This window comes from Ambystoma mexicanum, chromosome 7p (assembly GCF_040938575.1).
Source record: "Ambystoma mexicanum isolate Mex_15411 chromosome 7p, UKY_AmexF1_1, whole genome shotgun sequence".
NCBI lineage: Eukaryota > Metazoa > Chordata > Amphibia > Caudata > Ambystomatidae > Ambystoma > Ambystoma mexicanum.
In genome coordinates, this window is record NC_090939.1 from 480,734,941 (window position 1) to 480,758,028 (window position 23,088).

General features: G+C 44.5%; 1 protein-coding gene across 1 annotated transcript in view; it reads left to right on the forward strand.

Moving 5' to 3' along the window:
• The window catches only part of LOC138526129 (amine oxidase [flavin-containing]-like), a 569,128-nt gene that overhangs the window by 373,785 nt on the left and 172,255 nt on the right, over window positions 1–23,088 (forward strand). Inside the window, exons 7-8 of the mRNA XM_069636504.1 lie at window positions 12,876–13,025; window positions 15,100–15,259. Of these exons, the coding sequence (XP_069492605.1) occupies window positions 12,876–13,025; window positions 15,100–15,259 (310 nt within the window). The remainder of the gene's footprint in view (window positions 1–12,875; window positions 13,026–15,099; window positions 15,260–23,088) is intronic.

A 23,088-nucleotide genomic window follows, 5' to 3' on the forward strand; every position in this document is an offset into this window, starting at 1 on the left:
TCAGGGTAAGCGTCACCTGATCAGAGAGCACATTGCATACCTGGTGGATGACAAGATCAGGCGCAATCATGTTGTTTGAACATAAGTGCTACAAGGCCCCAGGTTTGTAGTTCTGTGCATTAATTTCCAGATAAGTAAAGATAAACAAAGATAGACATCTCCTGGTCTGAGAACATAGTGCATACCTGGAGGAGGACCATGATCGAGCCTAGTCATGGCGTAAGAACATAAGTGCTACTAGGGCTCGGGTTTGGATTCCTGGCCTTTAGTTTCCAGATAAATAGAGATAAACATCTTGTGGTCTGAGAATGTAGTGCATATCTGGTGGGAGACAATGAACAAACCCAGTCATAGCGTAAAACATAAGTGCTAATATGCTTCGGGTTTGAAGTCTTGAGCATTAATTTCTAGACAGGTTTAGGGTAACATAATCAACGAGTTGGCACATGAGAGCAACTAGGCGTTCATTGCCCAACAAGTAGCGGGACAGCAAGTTCATAGTGTTGAATTTAATTAATCACAGGAGCCAGCTTCCATGTCCTTGTTATTGTGACCTGCCTGTAATGATGGGGTTCCAAGATATTTCTTGGCCGTGGGTGGTAGGTTGAGTGACCAAAAACGGTCCTTCTCATGATTTTAGTGGAAAAGCCAGGTTTTAGTGCTTTCCGGAGAACTATGTCGTCTTGGCTGCATTGAATACAGGGAGGCACCGCGTTCACAATGTTGACCCCAGGTTTGAGTAGGCAGACCCTCCAATCCTGGCTGAATTGGAGGTGGGAAACACTAGGAGGAGGGAGTGCTTGATCTGAGGATGCGGGTTGGGAGGTAAGGCATCATCTTTTCTTGTAGGTATTTGGGACCGGCTTTGTGCACGGCCTAGGGAGTAATGCACAGAATTTTGAAAGGGTTCACCCAAAAACACCAGTACATTTTTTTCGAATGCTTGATTTTGGCCGAATTTCGGATGTTCTAAAATTCTGAACACCCGAAAAGTTTGACCAAACCACACATTCGGTGCTTGGGGGAATGGGGTTGTCCCACACATCCTTGCTCACTATTTTGTGGGTGTGGGTTGCGGGGGTTCGCCCGCAGTCACCCCCCCAAAACAATTTTTTTTAAAAAGGGCTGCGGGTGTGTCCCCCGCAGCTGTCCCTAACGAAAAAAAGGAAAGGACCTGCAGCGCCGGTTCCCGATCACAGAAGTGAAAGGGAACGGGCATTGCAGGGACCATTGAGTCAGAGACAAGGTAAGTAGGGGCGTGGGGTTCGGGGTGTGTCGGGGGTGTGGGCAGGGGTTTGGCCAAGTCAGAAATGTTCAGGGGAGAAAAGAACCAAAGGTTATTTTGAAAAAATAATCTTCAGTCTTTTCTCCCTCGTACATTAGTAACTCTGTCTTTCAACCCCAAACCTTTTGAAAGTAGCTCTTCGTCCAATTGGGAGCCAGTGCAAGGTGCAGAGAGCAGGTTAGGTGTTGTCCCTTCGTCCGAGTGCAAAGAGCAGTCTGGCAGCTGAGCTTTGTACTCTCTGGAGTTTGTTTAGTTTGTAGGCTATGTAGGCTGGAGCACCCAGGTATAGGGAGTTCTCACAGTCAAGTCTGGATATGACAACAGACATAATTGCAGCCAGTCTATTGGGGTAGGTGAGGTAAGGGATGATGCGCTTCAGAACCCTAAGGTGGAAGTGGCAGGATTTGGATACATTGTTAATGTGTTGTGACAGAGTTAGGTCAGAGTCCATTGTGCAGACAAGGTTATTGACAGTGGTGGCTATAGGGGGAGAGGGCCAGGGAGAAGGTTGCAGGAATAGAGTTGTTTTTGTTCGAGCAGAGAGGACATGTAAAGGTTGAAGAGAAGGGGTGAGATGCAGGTGCCTTTGGGTAGTGCAGTGGAGAGGCAAGGGGGTACATAGGTGATTTGATGTCTGTTGGTGAGGAATGAAGCAATCCAGTTCAACGCCGAATCTCAGATTCATAGGCAGTGTAATCGGTCAAGGAGGATTGTGTGGTTAACGGTGTCAAACGCTTCCGTGAGGTCAAGAAAAACTAGTGCTGTGCATCCTTCTGAGTCTGCATTGACTTTGTGGTCGCCCCAGATAGAGATCAGTGTGGTTTCTGCTCTGTGGCAGGGACAGAAACCTGATTGAGTGGGTTCTAGGAAGTTGTTGGTTTCCAGTAAACAATTGAGCTGGGAGTATGTAGTGCAGTCGATGAGCTATGCCAAGAATCAGGTATTAGAAATTGACCTATAGTTTATTGGTTGGAGAAGGTCGAGAGATGGTTTCTTCGAAAGGGGTTTCACATGCGCAATTTTGTAGGGTTCTGGAAAGTTGCCGTATGTAAGGAAGTCCTTAAGGATGGACCTTGCTAGTTCTCCTGCACATGTGAAGATGAAGATTTCTTTGAGGAGTGAGGTGGGACAGGGGATAAGTGGGGACCAGAAGGTCGGCTGTCTGACAGTAGTTTTATGAACTCCTATAATTGCGATGAGGTTGAAAGAGCAGAACAGAGGGATCTTGGGGGAAGGTGGGGTTGATTCTTGCAGAGCGGTGTGGTGGGTGGGCATTGAGGTTGGCCAGTTTGGCATTGAGAGTGGCCATCCTGTCTAGGGCTGTATTGTGAAGTGTTCAGACAGGGAGCTGCACAGCGTTTAATTTAATTTAATTTGGCATTTTATATAGCGCTACGAACCCTCAGGTATCTGAGCGCTGCTTATTATTACCCACGGTTTGCGAGGAGGTGATCGGATCAGTGGTGCAAGAAGGCTTCAGGAATTCCATGTTGATTCTGTGAAGCTCTCTGCTGCTGCGGCAGCTCAGGATTCTTTTATTGTAATAGGCTTCTTTGGCCTTTCACATCTCTGATTGGTAGTTTTGGTGTTGGTGGGCGTCCACTGATTTGTCCCGGAGGCTTGGCATTTGCGCTCGAGGGAGCGGTTCCGGGTTTTGAACGCCTTCAGGTGGTGGGTGAACCACTTTGGGGTTGGTCCTTTGCGGGAGGGAGAAGAGCTGGAGGGGGTAAGATGAAAGAGAGAGTTGTTTAGCCAGTAGTCAAAGAGCTCGATGGGTTGAGGTCTATCTGTGGCCAGGAGTGAGGGGGAGAGTGCATAGCAGGGCTTCTGCCAGGTCAGGTATCTCAAACTTGTTCCAGCACTTGTTCCAGCACTTGAACTGAGATGGAGCCTTGAGAGGCGGGGTGGTGTGTTAAGAGAGAAAAGTATGGCTGAGTGGTCTGTCCAAATGAGTGGTCTGGGGTGGATGTGGAAATGAGATTGGATGAGCTGAAAATGTCATCAGGAGGGGGGCGGAGGGAAAGACTGATCTCCCCCGACTAATCCTGCCAGCCCTGCTCTCACAAGGTGGCCACCACAGCGAGGTGCAGGAGCTGGTGATTTGAGTGACAGATCAAAGAAAGATTGAGTTAAGGTTTTCATTTGGCTGGAACCAGGTAATTCTAGCCTGAGAAGCCCCCCACTTAGGGTGGATCTTTTCTCTGCAGAGAAGACCAGCTCTAAAGTATCCCAAGAGGAACTCCCTTAAAGGTAAGACATGCAGTCTAAAACCCTCATCTATCCTCAATGTTTTGTCATGGCAGGTTGTGAAGAGCAGGAGGTATTTGCATCAGATTTTCAATGGAGGGCATCAGCCCCAAGCTAAAGACATCAGTGTGATCATTGTGTTCCCAAGTCTTCTCTTTGGGCGGTTTCAAAGGCTTCACTGAAGTTTAAGTGGGCCACATCCATCTCTCTATCTTCATTAATTTCCTCCAAACAGGAGGGCCAGTGCTGAATCTGGCAGGCTGCTACGGACTGCTTCATGGTATTTGTATTTGAAATGTCTAGCACTGGGGTACATAATTATCTTGGGTCCTCTAGGGCTGAATAAGGCTAATATTCATGAGTTATATTTACATATGATGTATTTCAACGTGGGCAATTTGAATACTCATCGATTGTATTGCAAAGAATGCCTTGGAGCAGCCCTCCAGAGCTACCTTCCAGTACAATGTACTTACTCCTCCTCTAGACTTTCCTTACAGTTGTTCCAGCTTGTATTTTTGACAAGCAAAAACAACACCCAAGAAGAGGGCAGCCAGTATGAAAACATGCCCCTTTAGGTTTCAAAGCCTGTGTGTGGCGCATGTCTAGCATTAAACACTTTGGATTCTGGTACCTGTAGTCTCCCTTTATCATTATACGTATGGGCCTACAATTGAGTGCTGTTGGCTAAAAATCCAGAACTGGCTGCCAGGGACCCTCGTGATATGTGGTCAGTTGGCAGCTCTGGGTAGCTGTCTGGCCACTGCTAATGAAGATGCACAGCGCCTGTCCATTCTAGCAAAAAAGAGACACCTGAGAACTCTACAGAATAGTTCTCCCTGACCTTCAGGGTGTTTCCCACATTTATCTAAGAATCTCCCTGATGTTTGCCTCAGCCCTTTGTAAATTGCCCTGAAACTGACACGATCAGCCACAAGTTCACTAGATATCAGTACAATTATCTGAAACCTCCCTGAGGATAGATACGGGTATCTGAACTCTCCCCGAAACTGACACACAGAGCTCAAAATCTCCCATAAACTGATATGCACACCATGTGCTGAAAGTATGATCTGTTGTGGGGCCCATTAATAAAGGGGCGGGTAAGTGGGGCTTTTTTGGAGGGCTTTCTGGCAATTATTTTATTTCTGCATCAAATCTCCCTGTAAGTGACATACAACCACCTCAAAATCTCATTGCATTGAATGAAGTGGGTACAATTGTTCAGCTTATGAGAAATAAAATTGTTCAACCTGGTGCCAAGCACCACTCGAGTGAATGAGCCTTGCAAGCCAACCAGATTTTTCCCCCACAAGATTGCACAGTGTGTCAGCCAACACAATGGAAATCAAAGTTACTACCACAAAATACAAACTCACATTATTATTATTATAATTATTATAATTATTATTATTGTGGTATTTATTGAGTGCAGGCCTAGCTTCGGGAAGCAGTTGAGCACTTTACAAGGCAAAGGGGGAAGAACACAGTGAGGAAAGCAGAGATACAAGGAAGCGGGGAGTTATTAATGGGCGAGGGGTGGCCATTAAGGAGGCTGCTTGCTACTGCATGTGCCGGGCACTGCCACATGCCACCAAGTGAATGGGCGTTTATTTGAAATACAGCATTATGACGTTCTCCTGGAGGGTTGGTGATATGCGCATTGAAGTGGTTGATACCATCATATATTTGGGTGTGATAATGAATAGAAATATTAATGAAAGTGCTCATGTGTCGTGGTTGAAATTGAAACTTCAATCACTGGCGAACCAAGGAAATGCCATCCTCCGACGTTATGGGGCCTTTTTTTTTGCTACCGATTCCAACTTTTTATCCTCAAAGGTTTATACAAATTCTAACCGACGGTGCCGAGACTCTTTTAGATCTAAATAAAAAAGTATGGCCACAAATGGAAGGCTATTTTTGGCGAAAAAGTCTGAGCCTAGCTAAGTGTCTATCAACCGCCAAAATTCACCTTGAGCTACGTTTATCATCAATGGCCTCCATTGTTCTGTGGAAGGAAATGTCTTTCTTCAGAAAATGTATTATGCAAGATCCCTCCGTCCCTTACTCTATACTATGTTTAGAAAAGAAGCCTAAGGAAAAACTGCGATCACATTGGTATGAAGTAATGATGGAGATATTACAGTACTTGGAGGCGGATCTTGCCTTACTAAAGGGCAATCCGATGAAAGTAAAGTCAAGTCTGGAAAGAGCTGATTGGATTCAAACTTCCGAATCAAGACCAATTACGCTACATTCATTTAAATGGTGGATGGAAAAAAAAAGTTGACATGAACCCCTGTCATATCTATGTAAGTTCCCATCTCCATTTTATAGGGACCTTCTACTTCGCTGACGGATGAATGTTATGCCAACAAGAGAAACTTTGTTTAAACGCCAGCAAAAGGGGATTGAGAACAATATTTGTCGATTCTGCAAGAAGAAAGATGAGGTAGAATCTCTCTACCACATCGCTATGATATGCAAAAGTCTTAACACAGAGCAACCAAACTATATGGGATCACATAGAACAGGAACCCTAAGCTCTGAAGGTTACTGGGCCCGGATCTTGATCAGTCATCAAAAAGAGCCTACTTTAGCTATGCTGAAATTTGTAAATGCAATGATTGGCCAAAAAAAGGAGAAACTGGGAATTTAATTTCAATGTCTGCTCTACACGGGAATAAAATATCCTAGGAAAATTGTAAGATTATCACAGCTGGGTGGGGAATTTGGGACCGAGGGAAGAATGGCTTTTTGATTCTCTTAAATTTTTAAAGGTGAGATTACTACAGCCGTGTGGGAATTTGGGATTGAGGGAAGGCTGTTTTTTTATTTTTTTAAACTGTTAAAGGTTTTGTTATAATTTGTATTTTAGTTCGAAACCAATAAAATCTTTTAAAAAATGATGCCATGCGTTGGTCATGAGGAAGTGACCCATGTGTGAAACACTTGTTGACCTTAACATTCAACTGATGTACGAAGTCGGAATATGCAGCAAAGCCATCAATCGGACCTAGGTTTCATTGTCACCCTTTATCTATAGAATTGTATTGGAGAGTGAGTTGTGAAACACTCAAACCATAGTGCATGATATTGTGTTCTGGGCAGCAAGCAATCCATGTGGCACATGGATTACAGCAACAGCGGGGGGGGGCAGTAATCCCCCCAGAACCCTTCAGCTTCTGTGACAGACAGTGAAGGAGGCCACTTGTCCATGGCCGGGAGGGACATTCGCTGCTCCTTCATGTACTCGGGGATCGCTCTTGTTCTGATTGCAGAAATATGGCAAGCCTACCACCACCCTCGCCAGATCCCTGATGGCTCAGCTGGCATACAGCTGCTGCTATAATAACTAGGGTTATTTTTATCAACTTTATTGTCGCTTGCCCCCTCAGCAATGCTCTATAGATGTCAATTGCCACCGAGTGTACAGTCAATTCATCATTGGTCTCGTGGCATAAGGCAATGGTTTGTACAATTCCTTAGATTGCTCGCGCTTGAATAAGGGTTTTAAATACATTTTCTGCAGATCCAGATATAACAGACAAGTTAACATTAAAGTGTTTAGGGTTTTCTACTAGTGCCTTGCAATGGTTACACTTGTCTAAATTTGTGCTATTCCATTTATTGAGCAGTGTAGCAACAGGCAAAATTCCATTTAGCATATGGAAGAGGGTGGGGGGGTGAACCATTAATAGGCCACATGTACCACATGCCGGTGCGCTCCCGAAAGGAAGGGCAGCTTCCTCAAGATCTTAGGCAGGCAGCCATTGTAGTGATCCCCAAACCCGGGAAACCACTGGAGCTCTGCGCCTCCTACAGGCCAATTTCACTCATCAATGGAGAAGTAAAAGTTCTCACCCGGGTTTTAGCCAATAGACTGCTGGGGGTTATACACTCCCTGGTGCACCCGGACCAATGTGAATTTATGCCATCCAGATCCACTCGGATGAATCCAAGAAGGGTGCAGTTCACTGTTGACCAGACTGTTGCGATAAAAGACCCACTCGCACTATTAGCGGTTGATTTTGAAGAAGCCTTTGACTCAGTGGGATGGGTGGCCTTATGGGATATCATGAACCGCATGGGATTTGGGGCCAACTACATGTCCTGGGTCCAGATGCTTTGACTCCCCCGAAGCAGTGGTACAGGTTAATGGCACCTCCTCCAGGGCTTTTGGCTGAGGCGGGGTACCAAGTAAGGCTGCCCCTTCTCCCCCCTGCTACTCACGCTGGCCATAGAACCGCTTGCAATTAGGCTCAGGTTGTCAACGTAGTGGTCTGGATTTCTATGGCTGTGGGGATGGGAGGACCGGGTTTCACTCTATGTGGATGATCTGCTCATCTACATGAGCAACCCAAGGACCTCTTGTCCAGTAGTAACAAATCTCCTCCCCGAATATCAAGAATTCTGAGGTCTCAAAGTGAATAAACAGAAAACGGTGCTCTGCCCTCTCCAGCATGGGGTCGACGCGATCCTGCAGCGTTGCTCCTACTCGGTCGCCATTCGGAGCTTTGGTTACCTAGGTATCCATGAGAGCCCCAACTCCAACGACTTATTTCGTCTCAATTTGCAACTGGTGGTGGATAGATTTGAAACAGACGTTACCCACTAGCAATCCCTCCCACTGACTATAATGGGCAAAGCAGCCCTCTTTAAAATGCTCTCCCTTCCGAGATTTTTGTATGTTCTCCAGAACATCCCACTCCATATCCCCCACACAACCTTCGAATCCACAGATGTCCTCCTCCGGAGACTCCTCTGGGGGGGGAAACAGTCCTGCATAGCCCTAAAAACCCTACAGCGTTCTATCTGGGAAGGGGGAATAGGTTTACTATGCCTCCGAGCTTATTACTGTGCCACCCAGTTGGGAGTGGTGAATGACTGGCTTCACAGGGATCCAGGGCTCCCACACATAGGGGGAGAGATCAGAAGTATGGGCGCAATCACACCCCTCTGAGTGTTGTATGGGATGGAAAGAGAGATGTCCGATATGCCCGGAATGATACGACAGATCCGCAAAGTCTGGGCAGAAGCTCTTCACCATATTGGCTGGGGCGGGAGACTGATGTTGGACAAGCACCTATGGAATAACATGCACATCCCTGAAGTCCTTAAAATGGGGCACTTTGCCAGGTGGGAGGAGCTGAGCATACGGACCTTTGCTGATGTGACACAGAACGGCACCAATCACCATTTAGTGATTTGCATTACCTACTGGGGAGCGCTACAGACACCTGTAATTAACACATGCTATCCGTGCCCAGTTCCCAGTGCTGGCTGATATTCCAAAGTGTTCTCCCCTAGAGGCAAACATTCTCCAGGTCGGGATCCCGGCAAAGGTCACATCAAGACTCTACCAGGTAATAACCACTTTTGGGGCTCAGGAACTGTCCCGGCTCTGTGAGAAATGGAAGAGGGTAGTCGGCCCGCTGGAATCGGAAGAATGGGTTGAGGCACTAATGTTCCCATGAGTGATTGGCATAGACACTAAACTCTACTTAATACTGTTTAAAATATTGCACCAGGCTTACCACTCTCGGGCTTCGATGATGAAGTGGGGGTTGGTGGAGGATGGAGACTGTCTGCGGTGCCGAAGGTCAGAGGGAACATTCTTTCACATGATTTCGGGCTGTGACATTATACAAGACTTCTGGTGCTGATGCATCCATAAAATCATTGGGGTTTTGGGCTCTCCAGTTCTGCAGGACCCAAAGATGGTAATACTCAGGATGTGTGGTGAAGTGGAGTATACCAAGTACGAAAAAAGATTCCTCTCAATGGCAATGGGACTAGGAAAGAGACTCATAGCCACCACGCGGGGATACTCAGATGGGCTGAACATTAGCCGATGGATCAATGAAATGGACCTCTGTGCGCCCCTAGAGAAATGTGTATATAATGCCATGGGTTGACCTGGGAACTTCTTGAAGGTTTGGGGGAAATGGACTGGAACTGTGTAAACACCTAGCTTGGGTAGCTCCCATGTTGTTGGACTCACGGGGCCTGGGTGCGTAGAGATCTGGGACCCCAATATTTCCCTCCCTCTTCGGGGACCCTTTCTCACCTGGTTCCCCACCTCTCTTCACTGTTTGATTAATGCAATATACTTTATCTTTGCAATGCAACCTCGCTTTGTTGATGTTTGGTGTCTGAATTGCCTACCTTGGTGGTTCTGTAAACCAATAAACAGATTTATTAAGAAAAAGAAAACAATGCAGTTTACCAAGTCCTAAAATGGATACTACTGGGCATTTACCTTTTTTCACAGCCAAGAAAGGAAATGTGACATCCACGTGACTGGTAGAATGTTCACAGGGGCATTCTGGAGGACAAGGAAGAGTGGGAGTCAGTTGGAGGAAGATGTACGGTGGGGCATATAGACAGAACTGAGTTGTTTCTTTAATACATATATTTGTACTCACTTCAATGTCTTAGGGTCAGCAATGGAGGTTTTCAGGGTGGATGGCTGGTCCCTTCTGGGGGTGATCAGTGCTGATTTCTGGCAGCCACTCTCAGCAGCAGTGGTTTACCTCATCGCCAAAAACGATGTCTACAAATGTTGCATGCATAGATGACCCTGAGGCTGGATCTCAACGTGGGGTGATTACTATTTCTTAGATGGTTAGGCCATCAGGTTAACACATTATAGTACATAACAAGATAGCATTGATGTAGCAGCCATCAGTTCACCCATCCTGTCTCCCACTGAGGTCTGACTGCTGACTGAGAACATTCTCTCATCTTTCAACCCAGGGTACCAGTTGTGACATCACTCATTGGATGCTCACAGTATCCAGACACAGATGATAGGAGTTGGATACAACACAATTCAATTTGAAAAGGCAATGCTAATGAAAACAAAAAAGACAGTTTGACAAATGGTTTTCTGGTGACCTTTCCAGATGCTTATTGGTAAAGAAGGTGTAGGGAAAGGGCAATGGAGAACCGTAAAAAAGGGGAAACCGGGACAGCAGGAAAGAAAATGGCAGGGACGAGGGATAGCTGAGGATAGGCGTGAAGAAATGTAATTGCTTGGGGTAAATCCACCAAATAAGGAAAATAAAACAGAAAAAAACAGGCACATTTGTGAAAGAAAGAAAAGGTCAAAAGGGAGATTTTCCTACTTTTCACCAGACGTAGCACATAGGCATTCCGACTTTCTATTTAAATAGTTATCAGTAGCCTGTACCAGGGGAACTCCATCAGAAATAATCACAATGAAGAAAAATGAATCAGAAAAGGAGCGTACACCCAGCAAGAAGTATCTGTATACATGATGTAGCCCCATACCGTGATGCGTGGTTTTGCCAGAATGTACATCTACCCTGATTTATGCCCCTTCTATCTGTATACCTGATGTAGCCCTCACACCACGAGATGTGGCTTTACTAGACTGTACATCTACCCTACTGTATGTCCCTTGTATCTGCTGTCCCATGTATCTGTATACCTGATGTAGCCCTCAGACCACGAGATGTGGCTTTACTAGACTGTAAATCTACCCTACTGTATGTCCCTTGTATCTGCTGTCCCATGTATCTGTATGCCTGATGTTGCCCCCCGTACCATGAGGCCGGCTTTGCCATATTATACTCTAAATGAACACTTATTTGTTGTAACCCGCATGTGTGGTCTTGCACATTGTGGAATGTCACTTCGCAAGTTACTGTAACTAGAGCTTAGATGCCTGGGGGTTTTGCATGCTGCTATAAATGTATAAAAAAAGAAATTAAATGAATAAATGCAATTTATTTGACCCAAACAGCTGGGAGACATGGTTAAGACAACCCAGTGGACGCTGGCCTGCGGTTGGACATTTTATACACCAATTGCAGGATTACTATACAACATTTTACTTTCATTTTTAGGGCAGGTCACAAGAACTGATTAATGGAACTACATCAAACCCCTATAGGAATATGTACATTCTTGGACCAAAATCACATTATCATCCTCCGTGACGTCACAAACCTTCCCACACCGACCCGCTATTCCATGATTGTGCTGATCAGACAAATACACTTGTTTGCCATTGGTTGGCAATGCCCAATATAAAAATGGATAAACTACCACACACTGATTGGTCATGGCATCTTGAGATGGCAAGGGGCGAGACATTCACACCAAGTCTGACCAATGGTGAGCCCTGCAGACATCAGCAAGGACACTTTACAATCGATTTTGCACCCTGGCGACACCAGGAACTCTCTCCATTGATTGGTTCCCTTTTGTGCACCCTACAGCCCCTACCCAAGTGCTCTGTTCCCCCAGCTCCCTTCTCACCCTTTGCTGCAGAGTGTAGTATAAGAATAACTGTACCACACCGTGGCTGGATTGGCCACAAAAGTATCTCTTAGAGCGATTTCGATGTGACTGTGTTCTCCCGGGACGCTTCGGTCCTGCAACATTTCTGCGCACTGTTTCTGCTTAATATTCAAAAAATACACACTACTGTCACACAAAGCATGCAACCCTTTCACTATGCACTGTCTGATGGCTCCTCTACTGTTCACATATTGCTGAAAAGCCCTCATACCGCGTTACCCCTTAAAACAACTTATACCCCGACCTTGTGCCCGCGCTGTTCAAACTACCCCATCACCACAACAGACCACCCACCCTTCATTGCGTTCCTCCATTGGATTTCTTGCGCTACGCCTGCTCCTGTGCCGTAAAACACTGCACTATGCCTATGCAACCTGTCCCCACCCCGATGTCACCCATCACGTCACTCTCGACGTCACCATGTTACTTGTGCAACTGGTATGTGCATCCCCTTTGGCAGCGTTGAACCTGGACCCTTACAACAAGCTATTTAACCAGCTTTAAAGTATAGAATTTTAGTGTCCTACAAGGTATGCAGTCCATATTGGGTCTCATTACGAGAATGGTGTAATGCCACAATTATTCTGTGGAATTACTCACAAACTCGTTTACCGGTACCACCACTCAGTCGTGCAGATTTCCCACCAGCTTAAAAGTGGTGGTAAGGCAGTGTGACTGCCCATTTTTGGCGTCAATAGGACTCCATGGGAATTTCTATGGATCTGCTGTAACTCTGCTACAATAATAACACTGAATTTTGGAGGTAAAGTGGACGATTTACTTCCAGCTATTTGCTGGAGATAATTGTTCCAAACTCGGAAATTGGCAATGCAGTGAAGTTGGTGGTGATCCTGTCTCTGCCAAAAAAGGGGTTGTAACATAATTTCCACCAGAAATGTACTGCACCGCAGAATTCGTACTGAGGCCCATAGTGTTACAATATTCTTTGCACAAGATCAACGTGGTTCAAAAAAATTCATTAATATTTGACATCTTTTTCTCCCCACAGGAAAGGAAGTTTGTCGGAGGTTCTAGTCAGATCAGTGAGAGGATGATGGATCACCTACAAGGGCGAGTGAAGTTGGAGAGTCCAGTGATTCGCATCGACCAATCTGGGGACACAGTGATTGTAGAAACCCTGAACCATGAGATTTATGAGGTAATCACCAACCCAAAATGTGTTGTTTATTTACTCACTCCTTAGCTGCATGGCCTTGCTTCTGATCGTAACCCTTTTTTGCATCCCTCATTCTCTTCTTGCCTTCAAGCTGCAGGAGGAGATTTTAGGTCACTCATTTCCCCTCTGCCAAGGAAAACAGTTCTATACTAAGTCATTAAAATTAAACATTAAATAGCTCAGTCCTTGCTGGTCCAATGTCAAGCACAACATTTTGTATTCTCACAGAAGTTGGTTGGATTTGTGTTTGTATAGGAGAGGGAATGCTTATATAAAACATATGAAAGGCTGTGCAGCAATTCAGTGAAATAAATGTTGGGTAAGAGGCTTTATGGTTATAAAATTCAAAAATCATCCAGCCACCTGTCAGAGTAAATGCCACCTGGGCACCACACTATTGGTACCATTTACCCAGCAAAACACTGCCAGGCCCAATAGTACTACATTGCCTCTTGCAAGAAGGTAGAGATGTACTACACTCCTAGCAAAAGTGGCAGCACCTGCCATCATCCGTGCTAAGATCCCGTGCTCGAGGGCTCTGGTAGCTGTTAACTCCAGCACTTGACCTGCATGAATGAAAGAAGGGGGTCTCGTCATTGGATCAAACCCTCTTGGGACAGAACAGTAGGAGTGCCCCTCAATATCAGATAGTCATATTCTCTGGTACTTTGTTGGTACAGAAGGCGTTACCTTAGCACAACATTGCAGGCGCTAGTCATCAGAGTTGTGTTGTGAGAATGGTCCTCTAGAGACCAGCTCTGACGAGTAAAATGTGCAAGCCCTCAAGCAAGAGTGTTAAGACAGGAAGGTGCATCCCCAAAGCCCGTTCAGGTGTCTGTTTTCTGACTTACCCAATGCACCAAACACCCCATCCACAATCCCAGTGAAGTCAATACTGCTTTTGTGGTACTGTCATTCGTCTGTATCTGAACGTATTTGTCAGAGAGCAGTTGTAAAGAGAAGATCTGAGGTTTTACGAACCCCACTTGAATGATTGGTAGAGATCAGCCCTAGAGAGAAAATGAATTATGATTGCAAGCACCCAGACCTGATGCCTTGGCTGCGGATGACCTCTTCGGAAACCCTTCTGCTGTTTACAAAGACTGCTGCCATGCAAAAGAGCCATGTCGGTCCATGAATAGCACCCAAGTATCCCATAATGACCTCTAAGGATTCACATCACTTTTCACCATGTTTTCTCTTGTCACCAGACTTCAGTGAGTCCTAACTTGAGGACCTTTAATTTGGCTTAGCTACCATTGTCCCTTCTCTTGACAATTGCCACATATTCAGCACAGTGACAAGAAGTCATCTGCCAAGGACACATACTACAGCTAAAGAGATCCTTTGCCCCATTCACCCTTTATTAAGGTCCCACCACCCCAGGGTTCCTAGCTTCAAGTGAGAGTGCACAAAGCTGCAAATAATGCTTACATTATTCTTGTCCATTTCTATCATTATTGCCCCACTGGTTCAGTGCCTAAAGCACTAGTACTTTTATGAATGCAGTTACCTGGAACTTGAGTTCATTAAAATTATACCTCTAGAGCAATTGTGTCTGTTTGATTCTCTACCTCCCCTCCCCACTACCAAATGTTGCAGAGGTAACCATTGAAGCACAGCTGGCACTGCCAGGCGGATCTTTCAATGTGTCCATTAAGTGTGCACTTCTTAAAACAAAACAAGATAGGTTGCTGTTCATCTTAGCTGTGGTAAGCCTCGAGCCACTCTGCCATTCCTGCCCTTCATGGCTGGTTGCCCCTAGCCTGTAAAGGCATTCGGGTTGGAGCACTGTGCTTATGTGGCACAGAAGTACTTAATGAATGGCAATATGTACATACTATACAGTTCAGGGTACACTAGGCTGTGTATTCTCCTGCAATGTTCACGAGGTTGATATGTATGGAGCCTGTGACAGTACTATTGTTTCAATATCATTTTAATGCAATGTTGATAAAGGTGTCCCATGTTCCGTTTACCTATGTTAATTAAACATCGCAAAACAAATTCTTTTTGACGAGAATGCAATGGTATCACATATGTCTTATTTTTCTAGGCCAAATATGTCATTAGTGCAATCCCTCCAGCACTTTTACTGAAAATTCATTTTGATCCAGAACTGCCACCACTGAGGAACCAGTTAATCAACCGGGTTCCCATGGGATCCGTCATTAAGTGCATGGTATACTACAATGAACCTTTCTGGAGGAAAAACGGTATGCATTGTATTTGTTTTTTTACTTCATTTAATCATTCAATGATTGACCTAAATACAAGACGTTTTACAATATATTAGAATATGAATTAGAATACTGAATCTGTCTTAGCTAATCAGATGGGCAGCCCCTAATTGCTGATGCTATACATTGCATTGTATTGTATTGTGTTTTACTTGTCAACTGTATAGCTCCAATTTTCCCATTATTATAGTTTCAAGGCGCTGTTAGTGGGAATGCCCTTGGGGGACGAAGTACAGAGTGTTGGAGGTCCTAGGGCACGATTATGATGCGTGTGTGTATTGGGCCAAAAAAGGCATAGCCGGGCTGGCCAGGCTCCAGTAGAAAAGCAACCGATGCGGTCAGCCATGTGGATGGGTGCTGAGAAGAGTGGGGGTGGCGTCAGTGCTGGAGACTCGCTATGTGTTCATCACATCCAAATTTATCGTAGGACTGCACTGTATTCGGCTGTCAGTGATGTTGAGGTGTAGTCAGGTGTAAGTAGGTTGAAAATGTATGTGAACAGCACAACCACACTTTCTGTCTTAGTCCATGCTGTATCCTGATGTGTGTGGTTAGCCATGCCTGCGGCCTGTGGAGTGGTGTTTTATATGTACCTTGCCGCCAACGGTGGCGCATTGATGCTAGGGTGCCCGCTTAGGTATTTGGTTTCTTCTGATGGTTCTTGCGGCTGGGATAAACAGGTTTAGCAGCTACAACAGTCTATGCTCCAACTAATCGCCACAGGAGGTGCACAGGTTGTGCTTCCAAATTCTCCTTGGTGTGGGTCGGGTGTGCAATTGCAGAGGATGTGAAAACAGAAAAAGAATATCGAGGCTGAGTACACAAAAAGGAAATACACCGAACACGGGTTACAAAGGAAAATACAAAGTACTTTATTTTATACTGAATCCAGTTACAAAAAACAGAGCAAAATCAGATAGCTATCGGCCCTCAGTACAACACAACGAACTCCAGCGTGGTTCAGTGTGTTCAGTGAGAGACGCTGTACATTAGAATGCATTTGCTTTTTATACTTTTAGTGGGCGGAAAAGGTAGGAGTTCAGCCGGATTAAGGACACAACACCTCTTAATTTGAATGTGAGGAGCAAACAAGATCAATTCATATCTTGTCAACCGTGCAGAAGTGAGGTGTTGCGTTTGAGTTCGGTTCAATAGAACATCTACAGAGTGAGGCACCATCAGGGTTAGATCATGGCCTAGGACCATTCCCTCACTCTGTTTTACAGACGCGGCATCAGCAGCGACAGCACGCAAACATCTTGGCAAAGCGCATGCTATAGGATCAAGGGCGGAAGAATAGTAACCGCACGGCCTATCCTTCCCTCCATGTTCCTGCGTTAATACAGCCAAAGCACATCCATCACATTCATGCACAAACAACACAAAGGCCTTTTCATAGTTTGGTGTGCCGAAAAATGGTGCAGAGCATAATGCAGTCTTAAGCAAGTCAAACGACTGCTGGTGTACTGCGTTCCATGGCAATGGCGAAGAAATGCCCTTCTTTGTCAAAGCCACCATCGGTTTGATCACTAGTGAGAAATTCAGGATCCACAACCTACAGTCAGAAGCCATACCTATCAAGGCCCTAACTTCCTTCTGTGTATTTGGGACAGACATGCCAGAAATGTGTTTTAATCTTTCAGGTGTCAATCTTCTTCACTCCTTTGACAGGAGATAGCCTAAATAGGCGACCTCCTGACAACAATATTGACATTTTTTAAGCAAAGCTTTGTGACCATGCTTAGCTAGATGAAGAAGTAATAACACAGTGCCCTCCTTACAGGCACTCGCAGAGTCAGCAGCTAGAAGCAAATCGTCAACATACTGAAGCAAAGTACAGGTAGAGGGCAATTCAAGGGTATCAAGTTGTTCTTTCAAAGCCCTACTATAAATACTAGGACTCTCTGTATACTCTTGAGGTGCACGAGTACATGTAAACGAGCGTCCCCCTAAGGTGAACGCAAACAAATATCTACTATCCTTGTGTATAGGAATACTAAAGAACGCATTCTTTAAGTCCACAACACTAAAGTAAGTAGCTGTAGCTGGAATCATGGTTAGAATTGTCGCTACATCAGGCACAATTGGAAATTGTGGTGCCACAACTTTATTAATGGCACGTAAATCAATTATAAAACGGAATGCAATTACATTATCGCCTTTCTTGTACATGGGTAAAATCAGACTATTACACAAACTTCCTGAAATTTCTTCAATCACCCCTCGATGCACAAAATCGGAAACAAAACATTTCAAAGCTTGCTCACCCTCAACCGAAATCTTATACTGGGAATGCGTGGCAGCTCAATTCCATGTTTCATAACTATTTTGACGGGCTCAATCTGTAAAACACTGACATCATTGTCATCGACAGCCCACAAGCTCTCTGGTACATCAATGAATTCTGGAGGCAAAGGTCTAGTCAAAAATTGCGAGACAGAAAATTGCTGTGGTGAAATCGTCAAGCGCACTCCATCAGAAGAACAATAAATCACTGCATTTAATTCTGTTAACAAATTGAACCCCAGCAAGTTCTCTCCGCAATCTGAAGTCAACAGAAATGGACAATGGTCTGTAAAGGGACCCAAAGAAATAGGTACTGGCATATAAACTGGACAAACAACTGGTGTACCGGAAAACCCTACAGAAACATTGGTTTGCCCTGACAGTGGAATGTTTGGAAGCCGCGAATGATCAATGGAACACTTCTGTGCTCCAGTGTCTATCAAAAACTGATGTTTCCTATTTCCCACCACCATTTCAACGTAGGGACCATTCTGATTGACGGGAATAGGTGTAGGTTCCAAACCCTGCTTTGGGCAATCCTAACGAAACAGAATATCATCAAAAGGAAGCTCTTCAGATAAATATGCTGTGGAAGGATGATCAAATATATACAATGTAGTTTAAACAGATGTTCTTCGTTCAGTATTTGAATACATTGTCTCAACATATGCTCGTGGATTAGTTTCATTGCACAAGTAATCCTTCTACACATAAGTCAATAAAGGACAAGGTCTCAGTTCATGACCTCAACAAGTGGCCTGCAGGCAAATTACACACTAGCTATGTACAGAGGTCAAGACGGCCATGTTGTATTCTGGAATGACATTGTCCACCATTTTAGCTAACAGGGTGACTTTTACACAACGAATTCTAAAATGGCGGTTTGACCTAAAATGGCGGATTACATGGATTTAAGGTCAGGACCTTGCAACACAGATTTCTTCCGCAAGCAACTTTCGAGCAGCTTGGCGTAGGCCAATATTAATATATGTATTACATTAGGAGGCACGATATACTTTCTATTTCGACAAGGAGGTGGGGTAGATTCTATCACACCACTTTGCTTCTGCTACTGTTGTTGCGATTATCCCATTTGCTGTAGATGCCTGGTGAATCCGTTCATCCATCAGTCCTGTGACATCACATATGTGAGTGCTGTGAAACAGCTAGTCGCTCTTGAGGGAAGGCAGGATCATGATATGTGTAAGAGAGTGTATGTGGTCCGGGACGCGGCAAACAAAGTTGGCACTGCCATGAACGCAGCCGCCACAGCCTGGATGGAAAGTTCATATACTCAGGATTTGAGGTTTTCAGGATAATGTGATAGAGTCATGTTTTTAGGACTTTATTTGAAGGAGAGGTAGTTTTCAGTGCGGCAGATGTGTATAGGAGGAATGCACCAGTTGGTGGGCGCTAAAATAGAGAAAGCAGAGCCACTAACTGGTGGATGATGCAGTGGAATAGCCAGGAGGAGAGCTGAGCTTGATCAGAGGTTTCTAGGGGGCTGGTTGTGGATGATTTTGTTCCGGGTTCCGTATGATGGAGCACTCAATGAGTGATGCACATGACTTGTCATTTGACTGCATTGCAGGCAATTTGCTGGCAAGTCATAACTCTTCCCTTATTTCTTTTCACCTTGCTACAGCTACTCTCCCAAGCACCATCTATCCCTTCCAGTTTTAGTAGAAATCCTCTCTTGGCTTTGTGTGGATTACAAGACAAAGATAGAGACAAAGAGAGCGGGAGAGAGAGAGAGAGAGAGAGAGAGAAAGAGAAAGAGAGAGAGAGAGACAGAGAGAGAGAGAGAGAGGGAGAGAGAGAGAGAGAGAGAGAGAGGGAGATAGGGGGGTCCACACAGGGGTTGGCCTCTCAAAGATTGGGGGTTCATGCTGACTTTGTCTGTGTTGGTGAAACAAGGGGCTATAGAGCGAAAGGGATTACTAGTCAAACTGTAAAGGCTAGATTCCCCCCCCTCCGATTATGCCTGTGGGGCCCGGCCCACACCAGCTGAAGACCTTGTTTTCCCTACCACCCATTTGCACCTACCTCCTGCCACCTGCCTCCTGTGTTCTCCAACTTGCCTAGTCCCATAATTAACTGGTTTTGGCATCACCACAACCTCACCTCAAGATGACCTTTGTCCTTGTGACACTCCGTCACAACTGCTCAGAGATATGTTACACTTTTATACACGCGCAATCACTAGCAAAAAAAAGGCAAGAAAAAGATTACAACACCTACATATAGTGATCACACCCTCCTGCTCTGTCTCAGCAAGGAGGATTTAACACAAATAAGGCTGGAAGAGAAGCTGGCAGTCATCCATAACTGAAGGAATGCTAGCCTCTGCTGCCTGAACTGCTCCTAAATGTAGATCCTCCTGGGAGGTCTGCTCTCTGGTCAGCTCTGTTTCCCAGTTTGACCCCAGAGCATAGTCCCACCAACTACCCCATGAACAAAGTAAGAAACCATCTGGCCATCATATTCTACAGTGAACTGTCATTCAGACCTCCTGTGAATGCCATCACTAGCAGTGCCATGTCCAAATCCATGTCCAGTCTTACCTCAATCAGGTAAGTTCCCAATTTTTTAGTAACGGGGGATCAGTACTCAAATGGGAACTTGAATCGAAAAGTATATGTGCAAATGCGAGTCTGATTACCCCTCTTTACGCTGCCAAGCAATTGGAGTGGTGATGCTTACAAACTAAACACATGTAGTTTTAAGGAATTCATTCTACAGACCAAACATATGGTAGGACCCAACAAAAACTTATATTAAAAGTGTATGTGTTAGTTATCAAAAGGGAGATAAAATGAGGTGTACCATAACAAACATTTGAATTCTATTTTTTGTCATGATAGACACCAGAGAACCATCTTTTCTCAAACAATGTATACAAACATTCAAAAGACAAAATACACAATTCACGAAGTTTTGAAAAGGGGTGAACAAAACAGCACATATAATTAGTGACCACTTTGTATCGCAAGAACCCAGGCTTATTCCTGTGGGTGTCCCAGATTGTCGACAAGTTTCGGCCTTCTTTAACATTAGACACTATCCCTAGTGTCTTTTTTCCTCAAAATGTATGGGTCATCTTCAGGACAAAATTTCTTCAATATAGTCAGTAATTCATCTATAGCCAAGGATGATGTTCATAAGTGCTTTGTCTAAAAAACACATACAAGCATATAAGACAATCATGTAAGGTGAGGGTCCGTCTTTTTCCATGCATCACACATGCAGACCTCTGTAAGTGACTTTCACATAATGTGTGAATACGCTTTACAGTATCTTAAATACCTTAGTACGCAAAACTAACATCAAAAACAAGCATAATCACTCTTAATTAGCATTTAATGGCGGCGTAAGATAATTTCTATGTCTTAACTACAGAGGAGAATGTCTTTTGTGTCCTTATTGTTTTGGCACATAGCTATTATTTCTTCTCATTTCTTTTGCGATAAAATTTCCTCACCTAGGTGCCCCCAGGGTATATACTACCTATGGTAGATTCATATAACACAAAAGGTAGAAAATAGATGCCTCGAAATCAGGTCCGGCATAATATGTTGTTAACAAGCCCTTCAGCACACCTCTTTTCCTTTTACCCAAAGCTAGAGGAAGAGGACTTACATTGGCAATATGATGTTTTAATTGTCAAAAGCGTCTCAAGGATCATTCACAATTGTTGAATGGATTAAAGGGCAAGTGCTCGAAGGCGTCTTATTCACTTCTGAGCTGGATTACACTGTGAAAAAGTGCATGCTCCTATAGATAAACATTTTACATTTTATAAATTTTACTTAGCGAACACTGGTTGACAAAATTGCAACTGTTGGGGCAGCGATAGACCTACTTCTATAGTTTCATAGGTGGAAAAGAAGTTTAGAGCGGAGTCACATTTATCCGTCAAAAATACGTGGGCTAGCTTCATAGGAAAACCGTGTGAAAGGGTCCTGTGGACTGACAAAAGGTATTTAGTTGTTATATGGATGTCCACTGAGTTTAGCATGCACAGTGTCTCTATGATCAAAATAGCACTTACATAATGTTGTACCGCCGGTCGCCTACTTGTAAGTATGTCCAGACATACATTCTCTTACTACTCGACCACCAACAAAAGATCCAAATCACCCATGTGCTGGTGATTTCCATGATAGACTACCACAACATTATTGGAATCACAAGGAGGTCTTTTGAACATACAAACCCTGAAAAACAGGGCGGCAGGTCTAATCATTAGTCTATCAAGTTTGGTCACCTCAGAGTGATTGCAGTCTCTCCACTGACTTCCTGTGTAAACAGTAAATCTACTTCAAGCTGAAATAAGCATTTTTTCTTGCTTAACAACATCAAGAAGCAATGAGGTCGGAACGTCCAAGATGGCCGTCTAGCTTTACCAACTTGTCCTGCTTCCTGCATCATTCACTGGTCTGCCTCTGATTGGGCAGCTTCCCAGTACCTGGCTACTTAGCCAATCACGGGGCACCGGCAGGCTTTAGCTGGCCCCACACAAAGGCTCACAAAAAGGCTCCTGATCGAGCCTGATGGAGCTTGTCGAGCGCAGTGCAGTGCGCGTACCCCTTTTCATGAATCGCTGCCACTCTCATATGCATATATGCCAACAGGGTCTTCATTCTGCGTCCTACTACTTTGACTTATGACCAGGTATCACCAGATCAACCCCATGAACTTGCATACACCTACACGGTGAGACTCTAACCCTAACGTCATCATCATACTGCTTTATACCTTTGTACCTTTCTTATACAGAAGTGTTAATTGCCGCTGATAAATCCAATTCATGCTACTTTTTATCACCTAGTATTGCCAGCTGTATACACATTTTCTCTAGTATGTCCTCCTTATCTAGTAGCAATAGTCTATTTTGCTATGCCAAACACCAGGCACAAGGAATGTTAGCCGCCAATAAGCTTTTCTATACGTCTTACAACATTAGCAGTTATGCACCTCTGCTTGCATACACAATTACCAGCAAGCCTGTAATGTATGAGCTCCTAAGGCCACGTGCCAGCTGATCACCTCGTACTTGATGACTGCCTACCTCCACTACGGATATTATGTGCGCTCCTAACTAATGATGACCATTGCATAACTTGGCCTAATTGCCTGATTGCCAACAACTAACTAATATGCCATGCTTTATAATACGTCATAGTTTAACATTTTGTACCACGCAATCTGCCTGGCTTACCTGTCACTTATCTAGACTATTGACAAATAGATTGTATGTGCAGCCCTGTACCACATCGCCACTTCAGTACCTAAGGGTCTCTACCTGCTGAATGAATAGTGTACCTGTTGAATGACAATTGTACATCATTCTTGCAATGTCCCACCTCTCATGGTCTACTTGAATTGCCTATGCATTGTTATACTTTTTGTATATCATTCTTGCAAGGACTACTTGAATTTCCTATGGATTGTTATACTATTTGTACACCATTCTTGCAATGTTCCACCTCTCAAGGTCTACTTGAATTGCCTATGCA